The sequence below is a fragment of the Rhincodon typus genome, chromosome 18 (genome assembly GCF_021869965.1).
Source record: "Rhincodon typus isolate 14 chromosome 18, sRhiTyp1.1, whole genome shotgun sequence".
Classification (NCBI taxonomy): Eukaryota; Metazoa; Chordata; class Chondrichthyes; order Orectolobiformes; family Rhincodontidae; genus Rhincodon; species Rhincodon typus.
In genome coordinates, this window is record NC_063349.1 from 48,116,634 (window position 1) to 48,139,094 (window position 22,461).

At 44.6% G+C, this 22,461-nt stretch overlaps 1 protein-coding gene across 3 annotated transcripts in view; it reads right to left on the bottom strand.

Moving 5' to 3' along the window:
- Positions 1 to 114: 114 nt before the first annotated feature.
- rassf3 (Ras association domain family member 3) overlaps positions 115 to 22,461 on the bottom strand; it is a 214,127-nt gene continuing 191,780 nt past the window's right edge. For 2 of the 3 annotated variants that reach the window (XM_048607772.1, XM_048607774.1), the window contains 3 exons: positions 10,934 to 11,204; positions 6,334 to 6,449; positions 115 to 4,942 (listed from right to left, as the gene is read on the bottom strand). In XM_048607772.1, coding sequence (XP_048463729.1) covers positions 4,793 to 4,942; positions 6,334 to 6,449; positions 10,934 to 11,204 — 537 coding nt within the window. In that variant the 3' untranslated portion in view covers positions 115 to 4,792. The remainder of the gene's footprint in view (positions 4,943 to 6,333; positions 6,450 to 10,933; positions 11,205 to 22,461) is intronic. The other variant, XM_048607773.1, reaches the window with a different exon arrangement.

A 22,461-nucleotide genomic window follows, 5' to 3' on the forward strand; every position in this document is an offset into this window, starting at 1 on the left:
AGGAAGGCTGACATTTCGGGCCTAGACCCTTCTTCAGAAAGTGAAGACCCTTTCTGAAGAAGGGTCCAGGCCCGAAACGTCAGCTTTCCTGCTCCTCTGATGCTGCTTGGCCTGCTGTGTTCATCCAGCTCCACACCTTGTTATCTCAGATTCTCCAGCATCTGCAGTTCCTACTATCTCTCCACATCAAGGAGGCTACCCACTTCTCCCTCTGTTAAAGCAGAGCACCCAGCAACAGGCAATAGTGGTGGTCTCTCACCAGCAACGTCCACTAGACTCCCCACCCCGCACCCCCTTCAAGGGCACGCGGTCTCCAAAGCTTTTCTTCTTCTCCGACTTTGTCAAATCTCACACACTGCAATTAAAGGCAAGCGATCATCCCTCACGTTCCCAAATGACTCATTATGCAACGCGATTCATTAGAAATGGTCCAAAAGGATTAATACAGTAGTTGCACGTTAAAATATTAACTGATCAGCAGTGTGGGCACAGAGCAAATGACTCCATACTGAGCCGTGCCCTGTCACCATTCACCAATGAATATTCCCAAAGGCAACGTGGTGAGAATTACATCACATGCTGTCACACGCTTAAGAATAATTGGAAGGAATTTGCATTTACATGGCACCTGTCACAGCGCCCCATCCAGGATGTCCCAAAGCACATTACGGCCAACATGATACTTTTGAGCTACGGCTGTCCTGGATCTTGACAGGATCTCAACAAGGAAAGATGTGCTCCGGGAGTCAGGCATAGTGAAATCGTAAAACACACTCACAAACACGGACATGAATTTTGCCACACTGAGGGAGTTTAGTCCCCAAACCCTGGATGAAAGAACTCTTTAGTTTGCTGTTTCAACGAGCGTCAAATTTGCCACCAACAAATTTTAAGCAAGACGCCACGTTTTTGTTGTGTCATTTGCAGCAGCTGCCCATTAAACTCCAGTGTCTGACCATGGTCTTTTGAAGAGCTGGAAAAATTCAGACATAAACTCCCAGCAACTCACTGCATGACTTGGTCGTGTAGCCTTAAAGTATGGTTTTAGAATCTATATTATGAAAAGGAATGTCAAAGCACTGAAGAAGGTGTAAAAACAATTATACAGCTAATACTGGAGCCAAGAGGTCAGAAAATCCTGAATAAAATGGTGGCTGCAGAGAAAAGTGAGGGATGACCTAAAAATAAATCTTTTAAATTCATTGAAGTCTTTGATAGGATAAATGGAGAGATAATAGAGGGGAAGACACAAAAGTACAGGTCTTCAACTTAAAAGGATTCAGGAGAAACTGTTTCATCCAGAGTGGCAAGACTGTGAACTTGTAGCCATTTATTTTCATTGCAGTGTGTAGCAAAAATGCATTTAACAAGAGGCTCAGTTAACAAGAAGCATAGAGGCATACATTAATGAAGAAAGGTGAAGGCAGACAATATGGAGTTTAACTGCAACGCAGACTTAATAACCTGCATGATTGGTATCTGTGCACTCAATGTAACTCCATCTGAAGGTTTACGGAGGAGGGGGAGGGAGACCATGTGCAATCAAAAGGGTCTCGATTATTTAAGGCACTCTACCATAAGTGATTGAACCCTGCTGGTTCAGTGTGGTGTCAGTAAACTCGAGAACACACAGTCACCGACAGGGTCCCGTTTAGAGATTATTGTAAAGTTCTACCCCTCCTGCAGACACTAAACAGCATATCGTGGTGTGGCTGAAGACACAGCTAGTTTGGGAGATGCTGAATCAAGGCTGTTGAAGGTTCGAAACTCGAGGTGGCGAGACAAAGTCAAAATGAGCAGCGATCTAAGCCTATGGCAGAGCAGGTTTGAAAGGCTGAATTCCCTGTCCTGTTTAGAACTTTTTGTTTTATTTTCAGCACCACATCCTGGTAAATTAATCTTTCGGTCATTTTAACAAAAACACTGTGTCAACCAATATTGCACACTTGCCCTCCCCTTGGCTAGTAACACAATATGACTGGCTAGAGAGCAGTAATTACAAATGCTTCCCCCATAAAGTGAAATGCACTGATGTTTCACCTGGGTCTTTGGTTTAATTGGAGATGTGAGATTGCTGAAGTCTCTTAGCTCATAATATGTCACTCACAAGTACAACACAGCATCACTTACATTATAACTGCTTTATGTGTAATGGAAAAGATGAACAAACTAGCAAGGCTCCAGCATTTCATTTTCTCAATGCCTATCTTTCCAACAACCTTCAGCCAATCAGAATTACTCGAAGCATACTGTGGTCCGTTAAACAGCACTCAAGTTGAACTCAATGCAAATATTGGAAAAAGTTCACAACAAAGTTCACTTTTAAGCAAAAATCTAGCCGCATTTGCAAAACCAAGTGTCAAGTCATGTTTCCCTGCCGGGATCAGTGCACTGGCGAACATCATCCGTTTCAGAGTCAGGGAATCAGAGGAGATTCCTTGGCAGAAATAATATTTCAGTGAGTGAGTGATGGAACAAACTCCACTGGGAGATGGTGAAAGGATTAGTATCATTTCAATTGACATAACATTCTTTTGTTTTGTACAGTACGGAAGTAATCTGGGTCATGATGGTAGGGTATGAAAAATAAAGGATAGCTTTGGATCATTGGTTTCAGCACCACTTCCTTAAATATTTAGAATTCCTTCTAGTTATTTTAATCAACCCATTCCAACACACCTCTGGAACAGCAGGGACTTGAACCTGGACCAGGGGCAGGTTTACTACCTCTGCATCACAAACCTCCTATGGCTTTCCTGGTGTAAAAGCCTGTCTGTCTGACCTGTGGCTACCAGAATGACAAAAAAAGAACAAAGTAAACTCTGATCTTCTTCAATCTGGCAGCCTACATTCCTACAGCCTGCTCTCAGATGAACAACATTAAACTTGCAATCTTTAAATCTATCGCCTGTGAATTAAGTTCTCGTGTGGGCGATCGTTATGAATCCACTGCTGGGTTATACGGATGTACTAGGTGCTGGAACACAATTGGTAATAGATCAGCAATTCAGTCTTTAAGGAAAGTGACCCCCATGTCATGGGATCATGTGATAGTTCCACAGAATCTGTTCGCAGTCAATGACCATAGCACTGAGCCTTATCTCCAGGGCCTACTGCAGTCGAATGATAGCTCGCGAGGTCAGCCAAATGGCACATTATTCTGGTAGCTTTTGTACTTCAAAACATAATGAGAGGAAGATGGAAATGACTAAATTCCTCATTTTCGGCCAATTACTTTCAGATCTGGCCAACATTGTGCATATCTCTGAAAGCTCCTCTGCTCCCAATACTCCATGTTCCTCCAATTCTGGCCCCTAGTCTATTCCCTTGCCCCAAACTACCCGCTCGGCTAGCAAGGCCCCAAACTCCAAAACTCCCTCAATAAACCTCTCCCCTTCTCTCACACTCACTCTCCCCTCCTTGAGCCTGCCTCTTCGACCGAGAATCCGGTCGTCTGTCGTTGACGCCTTCTGCTTTGGCTCAATGTCAAACATTTGGTCCAAGAATGTTTCTGCAAAGCACCTTGGGCCATTGGAAGGTGCTACGTAAATGCAAGTTTGCTCAGCTGTCAGTTATTCACTAAATGTCAGCGCAGCTTTGACGGAAGCAGACACGTGCCCCACGCTTGGTCCTGCAGTAGTAGCGTATCCCTGAAGAGGGCATCTAAAGCTCTAGATGCAAGCGTGAAAATAGCAACTCCACCAAACAGCCATCCTGTGAGGAGGTCACAGGATTGCAATGTTACAAATGGCCCCTGTAGTTGTTATTTCTGCTATAAGTATAACAATATCAATATTAATTCATGCACTAAGGGAGTGTGTAGATGGCACGCTGCAGACCTTACCCTGATGTGGCCAATGCACCCCAGGATTATCAAAGCAAAAAATTGTTCAGCTTTATATAAGAATAAAACAATTCAAGATCATCACTAAGCTTCTGTTTCACAAAAATCATACAACTTTCTTCAAACCTAATCTCATTTCCTCCCAGGTTCTTCTATCTGATTTCCATTTCCATCTCAGTACAACTCTAAATCCCTCTCATTAGCACACCCTGAACTTACCTTCAAACCACTTCAATAGCACTATCTCCCCATCACTACATCCCTTCACCCCTCTCCGACGTACTAGATCACTAGCCTCCCGCCCCCCCCTTATCAGTTCAATTTTTTCTTGACTGTTCCCATTCTTTCAATCCATTTCCACACTGCCACATCAAGTGCCAGTTCTCCTCTTGGACCCAGAGGTAAAGTTTTGAGCTTTAAAGAATTTCCATTCCACGTGTTTTCTCACAAAGGCCATCCTTCACAAGGCCAACAAAAGGTGAGCAGTTCGAAAGGGGCTTTGGACAGTTTTCAGGCTGAACACTGGGACCTGGCACCTCTTCATCATTAACAGGAGCAGGACAACGAAGCCACTGACAGGGACGTTAGAAAGATGTTGCCCCTGTGTACAGTGACATGTTAAAAGCAGCACCGTAAATGCTTTGCATGCAAAATGCACACAAGGACTTCTCACTGTTACAACGTTTCTTCTGGAGAATTTCAATCATCTAGAGGCCATTAGCCACTTTATAAATAATTTGATTGTCCAGTAAACATGTTGTTTGTGCAAGCAAAGGTACGTGATGCAGAGGCAGCCTGGTTCTCAGTCATTGGATCCAATGGTTTTAGGTTTTTGTGCAAAGCCAATGTCTTCAGATTTGTAGGCCACTCCTGTTGGTCATATTTGCATGTTTGAAGCATGCCCTGTTAATTCTGAACATGCCTCCGAGGCTGTTCCTCTCGGCCAAGTTAACCTGGTTTCCCAGTCGCTCTCAAGGCCTCTTCAAGCTTGGCTCTGTACTCTCTATAGCGCCTCTTCAAGTGCTGAAACTGATCTTCTTCCTCTTTCGCCAATATCCGCAGGAAGTTCTGCAGCTCCGGGAGACTGAAAGCTTCCCACTGAAGGGCAAGCAACATGGTTAGAGGCACAAGGTAGACAACTGTCCAAAGAAGCCAAGACAAAAAAAACTCAAAAAGCTGAAATTATAGCACATAAAAACCGAAAGAACTGCGGATGCTGTGAATCAGGAACAGAAACAAAGTTACTGGAAAAGCCCAGCAGGTCTGGCAGCATCTGTGAAGGAAAAAATCAGAGTTAACGTTTCGGGCCCGGTGACCCTTCCTCAGAACTGATGGTGGCTGGGAAAACGTCAGTTTATATGCAGAAAATAGGGAGGTGGGTGGGATAGGGAGTAAACGATAGGATAGAGCCCAAGTGAGTGAAAGACAGTTGGACAGACAAAGGAGTTGCTAACGATCAGGCTGGGAGGGTGAATAGTTGTTAATGGGGAATGTTCGTGACTAACAATAGTGGGTGTGTAATGGCAGGCTATGTGGTAACAAGGCCTGTATGTGGTAACAAGGCCTGGTGTGTGGGGTAGGGGGCTGGGAGATGGGACAGTTTAGGCCCTAAAATTATTGAACTCAATATTGAGTCCGGAGGGCTGTGAAATTATAGCACAGATGGAGAACCGGATTGATCAGTACTTCTAACGCACTGAGGTCACACAGAGTTAATGTGTAGGAGCTAGACATACCCAAAACCCAAACAAATCTCCAGCATCTCTGATGGTAACTATATCCGAAAAGTAAAAGACTCAGAAATAGGGGCAGAACAGGCCAAGCCATCCATAGGAATATGGAAACTAGGACTGGATAGGTCACTTTGTGCTTCAAGCCTACACCACCGTACATGGTGGGGGATCCTCTATCTCAATGCTATATTCTCACTTTCTCCCCATACCTCTGGATGCCTTTCAAATCTAAAAATAAATTGATCTGTTAATGCTTATGAAGTAGACATGTCAGTTATGATTTAGGAAATGGCCTCTTCTGGTTGGAATTACAGAATCCCTACAGTGCAGGAGAAGCCCTTCAGCCCATCATGTCCTCAGTGACTCTCTGAACAGCATCCCACCCAGAATATGCCAGTAGACACCCCACCCCCATTTCCCATGGCTAACCCACCTAGCCTGCACCCTAGACACTATAGCACAGCCAATCCACCTAACCTGCAAATCTTTGGAATGTGGGAGGAAACTGGAGCACCCGGAGGAAACCCACGCAGACACAGAGAGAATGTGCAAACTCCACACAGACAGTCACCCGAGGATGGGATTGAACCCAGGTCCTTGGTGCTGTGAGGCAAAAGTGCTAACCACTGAACCACTGTGCCACCCAAAGCAAAATGTGATTTTTCTGGAGTGTTTGGGGTGGGGGGATAGATAAAGAACGTAGAAAAGGTACGGAAAGGGAAAGCAACCACAAGAGGCAGAGACTGAGTCACTTACCAGCACTTCCCCAGTCTCATGCTCACGGAGTACAAAACTCAAAGCATCAGCCCCAGGTCCCGCAAGCAAGCGGAGGTAAAGAGGATGCTCACTGTTCAGCAGTTTGCTCGTGTGGACTGCAAACAGAAAGACACAAACAGGACGATATTGGCGAATGGGTGTTTGGTGTTGTAAAGCCACAGTTCTCAAATTCTTTCACCAACAGAAACCACCACTACCCCCACCTCCCCCCCACCCCTTCCCCGACTGAAGGCCCACCACCTCACCTACTTTCATTCCAACCGAGAACAACACAGGCACAGGTAAATGCAGGTAAGATCCGTCTCCTGTTGGGGAGTCTGTTGCTGGGGATACAACTTTTAAAATAAAGGGGAATGCCTCTTAGGTGTGGAATGAGAATTTCTTTTACTCAGAGGGTCCTGAACTTTTAGCATTCTCCAACCCGGAGGGCTGTGGAAGCTTACTCTTTGAGTCTGTTCGTGGCAGAAATGGATAGATTTCTGATCGCCAATAAACATACGCCGATGGGTAAGGGTAAAGCAAAAGGCGTTGAAGAGTTTGATCAGCCACAATCGCATTGAATGGAGAGGTAGGCTTGATGGAACGAATGGCCTACGCCAATTCCTGGAGTTAATGAAAAGAATGGTGCTTCTTTCAGTGAAATCCCCGTACAGAATCATAAAACTGGTAGAGTGTGGAGCGAGGCCATTCAGCCCATCAGGTCCTGCACTGGCCCTCCAAAAGTATCCCACCCAATCCCTGCATTTCCCATGGCTAACCCACCTAACCTATGTATCTATGGACTATGGGAGGAAGCTTGCACAGATAAGGTGAGAACATGCAAACTTCACACAGACAGTACCCCAAGGGAGGGATTGAACCTGGGTCTCTGGTGCTGTGAGGCTGTAATGCTAAGCACTGAGATACCAGGCACTGGCTGTTTCTATGCTTCAGTCCTGTGTCATTCAGATGGTCTCCTTTCCTGGTTTTTGCTCCCACAGTATTAAAAATACGGCTGCTGTACGTTGTAACACGAGCAACACGAGCTTTCAGTCAGAGGCTGGTGAGTCTCCATAATTGGTCAGCCCCTCAGGACTGTGCGAGCTCAGGCACTGAATATGTTCAGGTTGATCAGTGTCTCATACTGAAGATATCAGGGGAGGATGGAGATAGCATGGGAAAACAGCACTGAGGCAAGATACCACCCATGATCTTGGTTGAACAGCAGAGCCGGCTTGTGGGGCCGAATGGCCTACACCTGCTGCTATTTCCTATGGTCCTGTGTGGATTCTCGTGCTTCCAACACCCTGAGCCTTGTATACAGGAACCAGCCTGGTCATTGGGAGTGGTGGGAATGAGGGCTCCAGCCTGTTTTCTCATAGCCTCAGCCTGTGGTGTTGGGCCTCACAGCCTGGCGTTTCAGACCAGTTCACGACGACCTAGAAAATCCCTGTGGACAACCAAATCTGGGAATAACTTCCATAAAGCCTGTTGGGATTGCACATTCTGCCAGTTCATTGGCAACAGAACAGAACCTCCCTCCGGACCACCTTCCAAAAGTATTACTGCACTAAATGTCACATCACCATGGGAATAATCTTCCTGGGTTGTGGAATTCTTGGGAGTATTGCAAAATGCCTGCTGACCCTGACAGTACCATCTGGAGCAATTCCAGCATTAGGATCAGCCAGTAGAGGGTAGGGTAAAGAATGTGGCTTCTAGTGACTTGAGGCAGTGTAGGAACTCATTCAGCTGATTAACGAACCCCTCGAATCTGCTTTGGATCTAAGCCGAGGAGGTCACTGAGCACAGGCTGACAGGGCAATGGAACTTGGTGTGGGTGGGATCCTATAGATTATTGGTTTAGGCAACCACGGCACAAGAAGGGACCTGGCGTCAGTGGCCTATGGGGGCAGAAGAGTCTTCAGCAGATCTGGCAGCATCTGTGGAGAGAAATAGAATTCACATTCCAAATCTGGTACAACTCTCCTTCATATATGCTGAAGCATACCAGAGTCGAAACGTTAACTCTGTTTCTCTCTCCCCAGGTGCTGCCAGGCCTGCCGAGTTTCTCCAGTATTCTCCATGTGTGTTTTAGATTTCCAGCATCCACAGTCCTTTGCTTTTCGCCATGTGGATTGAGCTGGTTATCATTTAGCCAAGAGTGAGAATGCAAAAAACTGTGTGTCAATGTGTGTGTGTGTGCATGTGTCTGTCTATCTGCTCTGTGTGTCTGTGCCCATCTGTTTTGTGTGTGTCTGTGTGTGTGAAAGTGTGTGTGTTTGAGTGTGTGTGTGTGTGTCTGTGTGTGTCTGTGTGTGTGTGTGTGTGTGTGTGTGTGAGTGAGAGTATGTGTGAGAGTGTGTGTGTGAGATATGTGTGTGAGAGTGTGTGTGTGTGGGTCTGTGTGTGTGTGTGTGTCTGTGTGAGAGTGTGTGTGTGTGTATGTGTGAGTGTGAGTGTGTGTGTTTGAGTGTGTCTGTGTGTGTGTGAGTGTGAGTGAGTGTGTGAGTGAGTGAGACAGAGACAGTGAGTGTCTGTGTGTTTGAGTGTGTCTGTGTGAGAGTGTGTGTGTGTATGTGAGTGTGAGTGTGTGTGTTTGAGTGTGTCTGTGTGTGTGTGTGTGTCAGTGAGTGTGTGTGTGTGTGTGTATGTGTGTCTGTGTGAGAGTATGTGTGTGTATGTATGAGTGTGAGTATGTGTGTTTCAGTGTGTCTGTGTGTGTGTGTGTGACTGAGTGTGTGTGTGTGTGTGTTTGTGTGTGAGAAAGAGAGAGAGTGTGTGTGTGTGTATGTGTGTGTGTGAGTGTGAGTGTGTGTGAGAATGAGAGAGACTGTGTGTGTGCGCATGTATGTGAGTGAGTGTCTGTGTGTGTGTCTCTGTCTGTGTGTGTCTGTGTGAGTGAGAGAGAGAGAGAGACAGTGTGTGTGTGTGTGCATTTGTATGTGTGTGTGTGTGTGCATGTATGTGTGTGTATATACACGTACCGGAAGGAAGTATGTGGAGCTAATATCAATCACACCACAAAATCTACATTCAGCCTCACAACTATGAAGGGCACAGCTTCAGAGTGGGTTCAATGTGTTTGTACGTGGGTCAGGCACCCAGCTGATGGGGAATGGGGAAAGAGACGAGGAAAGCCGTGAAGACAATGTTAATGCAGCTTTAAGAAAGGCTCTGCAGTTCTCCACCTCACCGTTTCAAAGGGAACACTTTCTGAAACAAGACTGTCCTGTTCACAGCCCAGAGGGAGGATGTTTTCCTTAAGGAGAACAATAATGGCACTGCTTTGGACAAAATGTCACTGTGCCCGCTACTCAAGAAGAATAAAGATTATGTGACTTGGACCTGAATAGACCTTTTATTCACCAAAAGTGCTACCTGTAGACTTTTATTAAAAAATCACAATACTGCACTATATTCGCAGCTAAGGTGAATAAGATTACAAAAGCAGGAATCAAGCATTCCTTTACATAATAACAGTTAATGTGTACAAAACAAATAACTCAACCAATTTGTTCTAATCAAGTTAGCAAGAATTATGTCTTTTTTTCCTTCCTGACAATTATGTTTTATGTAAGAGATGGAAAAGGAGAAACAGTGGGACTGAACGTTACCAGTAGCAATGGGTTTGAAGAAATAAATTGAGGTCAATTCTCCCGGTTCATTAGTGAGGGAATGCGACACTGTCAGAGGCGCTGTCTCTTTGGATGCGACTTCTAAGATCCTGCCAACTCCCTCAAGTGACAATAAAGATCCCACAACAAGTAGGGCTTGACGAAGAGTCCAGGAGTTGTCCTGGCCCATATTTAACCCTCAACCGAGACTAAGAGACCTGGTAATAGTGCAGACGCTGGAGTTCTGTGTTGGAGAAACTCAATGGGATCTGGGAGCAGAGAAATAGACTACATGTTTCTTTTCCCCATGACTCTTCTTCAGAACTGAAGAACCTGCATCCTGAAGAAAAGTCATACCGGACTCAAAACGTTAACTCCTTCTCCCCATAAATGTGGCCGGGCTGGCTGAGATTCTCCTGCTTTTATTACTAACTAACCTAGTCATTATCCCACTGATGTCTGGGACAGAGTGCCTTGTGGGAAAAGATGAATTAAAATGGTGGATGACTTTATTCATTCAGGGGATGAAGGCATCGCTGGCTAGGCAGCATTTATTGCCCACCCCTAATTGCTCAGAGTCAACCACATTGCTGTGGATCTGGAGTCACATGTAGGCCAGACCAGGTAAGGATGGCAGTTTCCTTCTCTAAAGGACGTTAGTGAACCAGATGGGTCTTTCCCCCACAATCAGCATGGATTCACAGTCATCATTAGATTCTTAATTCCAGGTACTTTATCAAATTCAAATTCCACCATCTACCATGGCGGGATTCAAACCCAGGTCCCCAGAACATTACCTGGGTCTCTGGATTAACAGTCCAGCAAGATTACCACTGGACCATTGCCTCCCCTGCAAAGAAATGACGCTACAAAGAAAGTACTTCACTGGCAGCAAAAGGCGCTACGCAAACGCATGTACAGTCCTTCTTTGCTTGCTGCCTTTTAAAAAACGAGGATTTCTACCTCCTCCAGTGCAGACTTACCTTGCTCATCATTGTGGGACTGCTGGAAGAGAGCAAACTTGGCAGGGTTATCAGCAACCATGAACTTCTTCAGCAAAGCCTCGATGACTTCCTTCACAGTATTGGTGCTGCTGATGTGGAGGGTGTTTGTAGTGCCCTTGGGCATATAGAAGGCAGTCTCGTTATTGTTGTTATACAGATGGCCTCCATGTGTTATCATGGACCGTACGGTGATAGGCCTGTGCAGGTCCATCTGAACTTTGATAAAGCCAGTGTACACATCATCTGGATTCTAGGGAGGAAAAGAAAATGGAAGTTAGAAAATAAAACGTGTCTCCGTGGTTTCATAGGCACTGGAATCAAGATAGAGTTTCGAATCCCTCAGAATGCTGTGAAATTATCGAGTGAGATAAAACAAGGAACTGTGAACGCCGGAGATCTGTAACCAAAACAGGAATTGCTGGAGAAACTTAGCAGGTCTGGCAGCATCTGTGGAGAGAGAAAGCAGGTTAATGTTTTGAGTCTGCTGACTCTTCTTCAGAATTATCAAGTTGTGCTTTCTGGTGATAGAAACGTAGAAACATAGAAAATAGATGCAGGAGTTGGCCATTCAGCCCTTCAAAACTGCACCACCATTCAATACGATCATGGCTGGTCATGCAATCTCGGTCTCCCATTCCCGCTTTCCCTCCATACCCCTTGATCCCTTTAGCTGTAAGGGCCATGTCCAGCTCCCTCTTGAATATATCTAACAAACTGGCCCCACATTATTAGACTGTGACCCCTAGTTTTGGACTTACCCAACATCGGCAACATTCTTCCCGCATCTAACCTGTCCAGTCCCATCAGGATTTTATATGTTTCTATGAGCCTCCCCTCTCATTCTTCTAAATTCCAGCGAATACAAGTCCAGTTAATCCAGTCTTTCCTCATATGTCAGTCCTGCCATCCCGGGAATCAGTCAGCTGAACCTTTGCTGGACTCCCTCAATAGCAAGAATGTCCTTCCTCAGACTAGGAGACCAAAACTGCACACAATACTCAAGGTTTGGCCTCACCAAGGCCCTGTATAACTGCAGCAAAACATCCTTACTCCTACATAGAATTATATAACGATATAATTTCGACCACATTTGGAATACTGCGTACAGTTCTGGTCGCCACATTACCAAAAGGATGTGGATGCTTTGGAGAAGATGCAGAGGAGGTTCACCAGGGTGTTGCCTGGTATGGAGGGTGCTAGCTATGAAGAGAGGTTGAGTAGATTAGGATTATTTACATTAGAAAGACGGAGGTTGAGGGGGGAACTGATTGAGATCTACAAAGTCATGAGAGGTATAGACAGGGTGGATAGCAAGAAGCTTTTTCCCAGAGTGGGAGACTCAGTTACTAGGGGTCACGATTTCAAGGTGAGAGGGGAAAAGTTTAAGGGAGATATGCGTGGAAAGTTCTTTACGCAGAGGGTGGTGGGTGTCTGGAATGCGTTGCCAGTGGAGGTGGTAGAGGTGGGCACGATAGCATCATTTAAGATGTATCTAGACAGATACATGAATGGGCAGGGAGCAGAGGGATACAGATCCTTGGAAAATAGGCGACAGGTTTAGATAGAGGATCTGGATCGGCGCAGGCTTGGAGGGCCGTAGGGTCTGTTCCTGTGTGTAATTTTCTTTGTTCTTTGTTCTATAACACAGGAACAGGCCACAAGGTTTCATTGTTTATGTTGCACACCAGCCTCTTTCTCTCTCTCTCTCTCTCTTTCTCATCTCAGCTCTTCTGGATATTATCTATTCCTTGCCACACTCTCTTATGTACCTAGGCTGAGGCTCAGTTGGCTGGTTTGCAATTAAGAATGACACTGACAGCATGGGTTGAATTCCTGCACTACCTGACACAACTCTGCCCCTTGCCTGAGGTGTGGTGACCCTCAGATTAAACTCTGAATGAGAGAGCAGCCCTCTAGGACTATGATCAGTTGACTTAACTGGGCTGTCCCTATACATGTTCCTTATGTTCTTCACCCCATCGACTCAACACAGCAGCACATTCCGCCTTCCAAAGCACACACTAGGTAAAGACATTTCTCCTGAGTTCCTCATTGGATTTATTAGTGATGGTGTTACATTGTCGCCGCATTATAGGAAGGATGTGGAAGCATTGGAAAGGGTGCAGAGGAGATTTACCAGGATGTTGCCTGGTATGGAGGGAAGGTCTTATGAGGAAAGGCTGAGGGACTTGAGGCTGTTTTCGTTAGAGAGAAGAAGGTTAAGAGGTGACTTAATAGAGTCATACAAGATGATCAGAGGATTAGATAGGGTGGACAGCGAGGGCCTTTTTCCTCAGATGGTGATGGCTAGCACGAGGGAACATAGCTTTAAATTGAGGGGTGATAGATATAGGACAGATGTCAGACGTAGGTTCTTTACTCAGAGAGTAGTAAGGGTGTGGAATGCCCTGCCTGCAACAGTAGTAGACTCGTCAACTTTAAGGGCATTTAAATGGTCATTGGATAAACATATGGATGATAATGGAATAATAATGTTCTATGTTCTACGTGTTACCTTTAGTTTTAAAATTTTGGGAATTTCTCTCCCCCCACCCAGTGTCTCAAAAACTCCACTGGTTCACCTCCTGAGCCTATTATTTGTTGTAGTCATAGCCCATTCAGTCTTCACTGAAGGTTATAGCCTCTCAGTTCCGCTGTCACACGTAGAACTATTTGCCAGGCTTTTTTTCTTCTCCCTCAAAAAGGGGAACGCAACACCAGGATGGATCTCTCCCAGAAAGCTGCAATTTCACAATCCATTGTAGTCCCAAGCCAAAGTGTTCCCAGCTTCCAAGCAAATCAGAGCTCGAAATGGTGCACAGAATATTAGAATTGGCTTCAATATCCTGGGACTGGGAGTGAGAGGTTGTAAATCTGACAAAGCCGTAGTGACCCCCCTCCCTTCTAATTGAATAACCTTCCAACATTCATTTGGGCAAGGCATTGGAGTGTGCCTATTATAAGACAGCATCGTCCATGTGGGAGAATTAGAGTCATACAGCTGTGCAATTTGGAAACAGACCTTTCAGTCCAACTCATCCACACTGACCAGATATCCTAAATTAATCTATGAGATGGAGGTGTCCCTGTTGGACTGGGGCAAAGTCAGAAGGTCACACTTCAGCTGACAAAGGAGCAGCGCTCCGAAAGCTTGCGATTTCAAATAAACCTGTTGGACTATAACCTGGCGTCGTGTGACTTCTGACTAAATTGATCTAGTCCCATTTGCCAGCATCAGTCAGAAAGATGACATTTATAACGAACTGAATTTGAACGTTGGTTCAAAACAGATGTTGAAGGATGAAATCTCAGAATTATTACTTTTCTTTCACTTATATTCTATTCCCTTATCTCCCCTCCATTCTTCTTCCAAAAACTTTCTGTCTTGACGTAGCTTCCTGCTCAAGGTTATACTCATAAACTGTTTGGAAGATTTTACTGTGGGGCAGCAGTGAACTATTGGTAGTGGCACTGGAAGTAATCCTGAGGCCAGGTTAATGTTCTGCAGCTGTGGGTTCAAATCCTACCGTGACAAATGGTCAAATTTGAATTCATTAACAATTTGGGATTTACCATTTAAGACAGAGATGAGGAGAAATTGCTTCCTAGGATAGTTGTGAGTCTGTGGAATTCTTTCTTTACCACAGATACTGTCGAGCTTGAATTATGAAGTATATTCAAGGCTGAGATAGACAGATTTTAAATTAGTAAAGGAATTCAGGGTTATGGGGAACAGGCAGGAAAGTGGATTCGAGGACTGTCAGATCAACCATGATTGGCAGAGAAGACTCAATGGTCTGAATGGTCTATTTCTGCTCTTATGCGTAATGGTCTTAAAACCTCATCTCATGTCAGTGTAAGGTGGCAGTAACGCAGTGGAAATGGCACTGGAGTAGTAACACAAAGGACCTGGGTCAATTTTTTACTACCATGGATTGAAATCGTACTGTAGCAGATGACGAAATTTGAATTTATGAAGAAATTTAAATTTAAAAGCTAATCTAATGATGACAGTGTAACCATTGTCATAAAAAAAAACCCAATTGGCATCACCCATGCCCTCAAGGGAAGCAAACTGTTGCTCTTACCTGGTTCTGGCTGACATGAGTTATAAAGGAGAGACTAGATAGGCTTGGATTGTTTTCTTTAGAGCAGAGATGACTGAGGCAGTGATCTGATTGAGGTGTATAACAATATGAGGGGCATGGACAGGGTGAATAGAGAGCAGCTGTTCGCCTTAGTTGAGGGATTGATCATGAAAGGGCATAGTTTTAGGGTAAGGCGCAGGAGAATCAGCGGGGATTTGGGAAAAATACCTTTTCATGGGTGGTGGGAATCTGGAAATGCACTGCCTGGGACAGTAGTGGAGGCCGGAAACCTTATAACTTTTAGAAAATATTTGGATAAGTACTTCAAATATCACATATGAAGGATGTGGGACGAGTGCAGGAAACTGGGATTAACGCACTTTTAGTGGTGACTATGTTGGTACAGACTCAATGGGCTAAAGGGCCTTTTCTGCGCTGTGTAAACCTATGTGACTCCAGACCCAATGGGGTTGACACTTGATTATCTACAAAATGGCCCAGAAAGATGTTCAGTTCTTGGGCAATAAGTGACAGCCTTGCTGGGAATGCCAACATCCCATAATAAAGAAAATAAAAGCAATTTCATCAATGCAGTCATTGTAACTCTTCAGCACAAACATGTGTTTGGGCCAATTTGACTACTTCTTATCTATTCACGGGATGACAGCATCACTGAGTAGGGCAGTTAAGAGTTATCACATTGCTTTGGGACTGGAGTTACATGCAGGCCAGACCAGGTAAGGGTCAACAGTTTCCTTCCTTAAAAGGACATCAGTGACCTGGGCAAATTTTTTCCCCTGACAATTGACAATGAATTCATGATCACTGGCAAACCGGCAAAGCTGGCATTTCTCACCCATCCCTAACCACCCATCCTCTGGTTAGACCACACTTGGAATATTGTGTTCGGTTCTGGTCATCTCATTATGGGAAAGATGTGGAAGCTTTAGAGAGGGTGCAGAGGACATTTACCAGGACGCTGCCTGGACTGGAGGGCGGGTCTTATGAGGAAAGGTTGAGGGAGCTAGGGCTTTTTTTATTGGTGCGAAGAAGGATGAGAGGTGACTTGATAGAGGTGTACAAGATGATGAGAGGCATAGAGTGGATAGTCAGAGACATTTTCCCAGGGCGGAAATGACTATTACAAGGGGGCATAATTTTAAGGTGTTGGAGGAAGGTATAGAGGAGATGTCAGAGGTAGGTTCTTCACACAGAGAGTGGTGGGTGTGTGGAATGCGCTGCCGGCAGTGGTAGTGGAGTCAGATACTTTAGAGACTTTTAAGCGACTCTTGGATAGGCGCATGGAGGGTAGTAAAATGTAGGGTATGCAGGGTAGATTGATCTTAGTAGGATAATAGGTCGGCACAACATCGTGGGCCGAAGGGCCTGTACTATGCTCTACTGTTTCTATGTTCGATGTTCTATGTTCTTGTACTATGTTGTCTCTGACTCCAGCATCTGCAGTTCTTGCTATCTCTGAGCTCATCTTTCTACCCGTTTTTCACATTTTAAACTGAAGAGATTCAGCGGCCTGGCTATCTCTGTTGTGATGCTGGGTGAGGTTTGACAGAGATGAAGAGAGGGAGAAGGAGACCAAGTGAGAAAGACGGAAAGAGACTGTCACTGCTGACGCAAACACAGGCGGGGTGGGGGCTCTGGGCTAGACCTGGGTGGGGTATTACCTCAGGATCTGTCACTGGACGCCTGTCTCCAGCTGGAGTGCGCTTACAACTTGGAAATGTGAAGAGATCATACACTCCATGTTGTATTATGTACAAGGCAGGATAAATGAAAATGCATCAGAAGAGGGGCCATATTCGAGTTCACCTTCCCAATGAGCATTGCCCATTGATGTTGTATTCTGCAGATGAAGGTTGGTTGAGCCTCAGTTAGCTGCATGGCTGGTTTGCAATGCAGAGTGAAAACAACAATGTGGGTTCAATTCCTGCACCAGCTGAGGTCACAATTAACGACTCTCCTTCTCAACCTCTCCCCTCACCTGAGGCATGATGACCCTGGGGTTAAACCATCATCAGCAATCTCTCTCTTTCTCATGCGAGCTAGGATTCTGGTCACTTTGCTTTTACTCTGCAGATACTGCTCGTCCATGATTCAAACATACTTTCTGGTTGAAACCCAAGCGGAACAATTGAACGGGCAATCGATGGATGGACAAATAGATAATGAAAAATTACTTCTCTTAAAGGGTCATTAATCTGTGAAATTCACTCCCCCAGAGTGCAGTGGAGGCCAGGACACTGAATAAATGTATGAGGTAATAGACAGATTTTTCATTACTAAGGGGTTGAAGGGTTATGGAGAGCAGGCAGGAAAGTGGAGTTGAGGCCAAGGTGAGATCAGTCATGATCGTATGCAATAGCAGAGTGAGCTCGAAGGGCTGAATGGCCTCCTCCTGTTCCTAGTTCTTACACTGTTATAGGTTCATTGACAAGTACTGAATTGTGAAGGCAATAAAAATTAAAACAAATAATTTATACCAGAGTCAGAACATCATCAAAATATAAGCGAACAAAATAATTGCCTAATTTAGATCATTTCAGCATATAAATGATTATAATGTGTCGCAAAAACACAATCATACTTCATTTACAAAGCAGAAATGAAAGGTGTACTGCACTTTGTAATGAAGTCCAATCATATATTGTCGACTTCACTGAATCCTCAATCATTTACACATGATTTATGAGTTTTATAAACAAGGGATTGGCCTGCCTCATAATCTATGTATCATATCTGGGGAATAGTGTCCTTTCTCCTTAATTCCATTGCACATTTCGAAACATAGAAAGTAGGAGTGGGAGTAGGCCATTCAGGCCTGTGAGCCTGCTCCACTATTCAATATGATCATGGCTGATCATCCAACTCGGTCCCCTGCTCCTGCTTAATCCCCATTCCCTTCAGGTTGCTTTATCCTTTAGCGGAGTGGGGATAGCCAGTGGGCTGGAGGCTCATGTGGAATGGGGTCAGTTGTTGGACTGGGGACCAGTTCGGGAGGTGAGCGGCTTGCGAGCCTAGTCAGACCATGTGTGGAAGGCCCCTGCGCTAATCTACTGCAGGCCCTTTATTGAAAGACCATAATATTTAGCTTTTTAGCTTTATTTCTTATTTTCCTAACTTATACTATGGATAACTGTAAAGTAATGTTACGTTTTTTTCCTTTATTTCTCCATTTTGTATCTAAGATTTATACCAAGGTACTTTGTACCAAAGATAGTGGCATGTGAGGCGACATTGCAAACTCTTCATTGCACCCCTGTACTTGGGTACAGGTAACAATAAAGCAAATTCTAATTCTAATCCTCTATCCCTGCGAACTATATTTAACTCCCTCTTGAAAATATTCAAAAGTTTTGGCCACCACCACTTGCCACAGCAGAGATGTTCATGCGTTTCATTTCATTAAATTATTTTAGAAAATAAAGGAAAAGAGGAAAGTGCAAGGCAATGAAAACAACTTTCATCAAAAAAATAAGTTGGATCTTACTGTGCATTTGATTTCAACAAGAACGGGAGCTAGAACCGAAAGGTAAATCTAAAAATGGCCCATTCTGTTCTCAAAGTGTCATTTAAACATCGTCTGCTTCACAATCACCCCATTCAAAATTATTCACTTTCCGATTGCTCCGGGATTGGTAATTCTATCTGTAGCCTGTCCATAGCTGACTGAAGCAAAGCCCACTTTATTGCATTAGAACATACTCAGAGAGTAGTAAGGGCCTGGATTTACTCAGAGAGTAGTAAGGGCCTGGATTTACTCAGAGAGTAGTAAGGGCGTGGAATGCCCTGCCTGCAAAAATAGTAGACTCGCCCACTTTAAGGGCATTTAAATGGTCATTGGATAAACATATGGATGATAATGGAATAGTTTAGGTTAGATGGGCTTCAGATTGGTTTCACAGGTCGGCGCAACATCGAGGGCCGAAGGGCCTGTACTGCGTTGTAATGTTCTATGTTCTATGTTCTATAGAACAGTACAGCACAGTACAGGCCCTTCAGCCCACGATGTTGTGCCGACCTATTATCCCACTCTAAGTTCAAACTACCCTGCATACGCTACATTTTACATTATTAATTCCCGAGTGAAAACAAATGCTTAACAATAGTCAAAACAAGGTTTATGTGTCCTTGAAGAGAGTTTGCTGCTGGATCTATCCAACAAAGTTGTTGCAATTTTCAAGTCGACTCCAGCTCTGGCATGCACTGTAGGTGGACGGGACAGAGCCGAAAATATTTCATGTGTTAAACATCGGAGGTCACTGTTGTAAAGTAGCAGCTAAGGAGTTTGCAACAGTCCAAACCAGAACGCAGATTAAAATCAAGAAGTGCCTCGCAATGCTGGTAAAGCCAAATACTCAAATAATTGGCCTCATTTTGACTGTGACCTGACAGAAGACTGACTTTTACAAGGTTGCCAGCCCAGTTTAATTGCACAATGGGGACACTTAGCCATGCAACTGTGGGACGCCTTTATTGTTCACCGGAGGGAGCTCCCATATTTGCATTTTGCAGCCATTCTGAGTGGGAGCAGCAATTCAATGCTGTCAGTGTTTTAACTATTTTGCTGAATGTTCAACAATGCCTGCCTTCTGCCCCTAGCTTACCACTACATTCTGGTCGTGCATGTTTTTGTCATTCCCCTGCAATCCACACTTTCTAAAGCATACACTTGTTATACGCAGTGCTCTGCTCGACTCCTTCTTTAACAGACCGAGGTGAATTAAAAACATGGTGAATTAAAAACTTCCAGTGAAACCAAGAAATGTAGATGTTGGAAATCTGAAACAAAAACAGAAATTGTTGGAGAAACTCAACGGGTCTCATAGCATCCGTGGGGAGAAAGCAGAGTTAATGTTTTAAGTTAATTTTATTTTCTTCCCACAGATGCTGCCAGACCTGCTGAGTTTCTCCACCAATTCCTGTTTTTGTTCAAGACTTTCGATGAAGTATAAGTTTTTATTTTGGTAAACCTACAGTTTAGCACAATAGCGTTAACAAGGTGTAGAGCTGGATGAACACAGCAGGCCAAGCAGCATCAGAGGAGCAGGAAGGCTGACGTTTCAGGCCTAGACCCTTCTTCAAAAATCAATAATCAGTTTCACAATAATCACAATAATCAGTTTCCAGCTTTCCCCTCTGGACCCCTCCCTATTTAGAAGTCAACTCCTCACTGGGGAAGAACCCAGCTCTGTTTTTATATATAAATAAAGCCCCTATCAAATTACTGCAACATCAACTAACAAACAAACACTAGGGCACCCAGGTTAGAGACAAAAAAAATTGCAGCTGCTGGAATCCAAGGTGGACAAACAGGAGATTGGAAGAACACAGCAAGCCAAGCAGCATCTGGAGGAAAGCAGCACTGAACATTTTGGGTATTATCCTTCTTCAGCCCTGAAGAAGGGTTGTACCCGAAACGCTGACTGCTCCTTCCCTCCAGATGCTGCCTGGCTTGCTGTGTTCTTCCAGCCTCCTGTTTGTCTAACTAGGACACCCAGGCATGGACGATGCAGCAGGAAAGAAGCAGGCAGTCAGGAGTTACAATCATTTTCACAGCCCCCTGCCTGATTGATGGTTACTTTAGTCAGGCCCAGGAGCACAGCTCTGACTTGCCTGGGTGTCCAAAGATCAGGAGCGTGGAGCTAGAGTGCAAGCAAAAGACCCCAACAGCCCACAAACAACATACTCCACAGTGCCACAGTTGGCCCAGGGAGGCCATAATCCTCCTTAAGATAAAACTCTATCTTCATACATGGTTGCTGCATGCACCACTCTACACCCCAGGTCCCCAATGGAAGACTCCTTTTTTCTTTTTTACTCATTCACAGGATGAGGGTATCAGTGGCTAGGCCAGCATTTATTGCCCATCACTAATTGCCCAGAGGGCATTTAAAGTCAACCACATTGCTGTGGGTCTGGAGTCACATGTAGGCCAGACCAGGTACGGATGGCGGATTTCCTTCACTAAAGGGGATTAGTGAACCAGATGGGTTTCTGACAATCGACAACAGTTTCATGGTCATCACTAGACTCTTAACTCCAGATTTCCAGTGCTTTTGTTTCTTTTAACCCAATTCACAAAAAAAACAATTATCTACCACTGACCACCAGGGGCAGTGTAAAGACCTTTACACTGAATTAAACCATCACCCAATCACTGGTTCCATCAATTAGAAATACAACCAACAAGGAATGGGGACAGTGTGGCAACAACAGAAATGGGGCATGGTAAGGTGAGAGGGATGGAACTAAACTGAAATGGAGTTGGAGGGGAAAAATAATGCAATGCAGCCCCCATGGTACCCACTTTTCTCAAAAGGATTTGAGGGTGAGAGCACAGTTTATTTTTGGTTACTTTATCCGAAAGGGCACACAACTGAATGGTTACTTCTCCCCATCACCAAATAACCTATGCTGTTTCTTCATCTATTAACAACCACCATTAAATCACCCGGTTTTCCCAATTGATTCATTTACTCCCAAAGCCCATTAAGGGCAATGCAGGCCACCAAAGGTGGGGGCAGAGGTGCAGCGAGGGGCGGGGGGAAAGGGGAAAAATCAAAATGGAGCTGGAAAGAACAGAGCCCTCAATACAAAATCCAATGAGCACTACCTGCTCTCAGTCAAATCTGGACAGGTTCAGGTTGACCTTATATTTCTAACACTCATACTTCTTTCCTCCAAATCCCAAATACACAATTCCAGTCACCCCTCAGGTTTGTATCCTTTCCATCCTACAGTCTACAAGCTTCAAATACCTTGTCTTATATTCTCGCCGGAATTTGGAAAAATGGGCAGTGATCTGACTAAAATCTATAAAATTCTCAGGGGACTTGACAGAGTGGATGCTGAAAAGGCTAAGTCTCCTTATTTACAAATAACAAAACAACAATACAGCACAGGAACAGGCCCTTCGGCTCTCTAAGCTTGTGCCGACACATTTTGCCCTTCCATACTAAAACTGTCTTCACTTACAGGATCCATATCCCTCTATTCCCTTCCCATTCATGTATTCGTCCAGGTGCTTCTTGAATGTTGCTATTGTGTCTGATTCCACCACCTCCTCTGGCAGCATGTTCCAGGCACTCACCACCCTTTGTATGAAAAACATGCCTCACACATCTCTTTTAAAAGTTCTCGCCCAACCCCCCAACCTTGAACCTGTGTCCCGTAATTGACCCCCCCAACCTGGGAAAAAGCCTCATACATTCCACTCTGTCCACGCCATTCACAATTTTATATACTTCTATTTCAGAATTTAATTAGTATTGGAGATTTAATCTTTTCCTCTGTGTTTCTATCTTCCTGTCTTCCATTATTTTCGCATGCAATGTAAACATCACTGGCTATCCCTGAACTGAGTTCCTTGCAGTTCCGAATCAAACACTTTGCTTTGGGTTT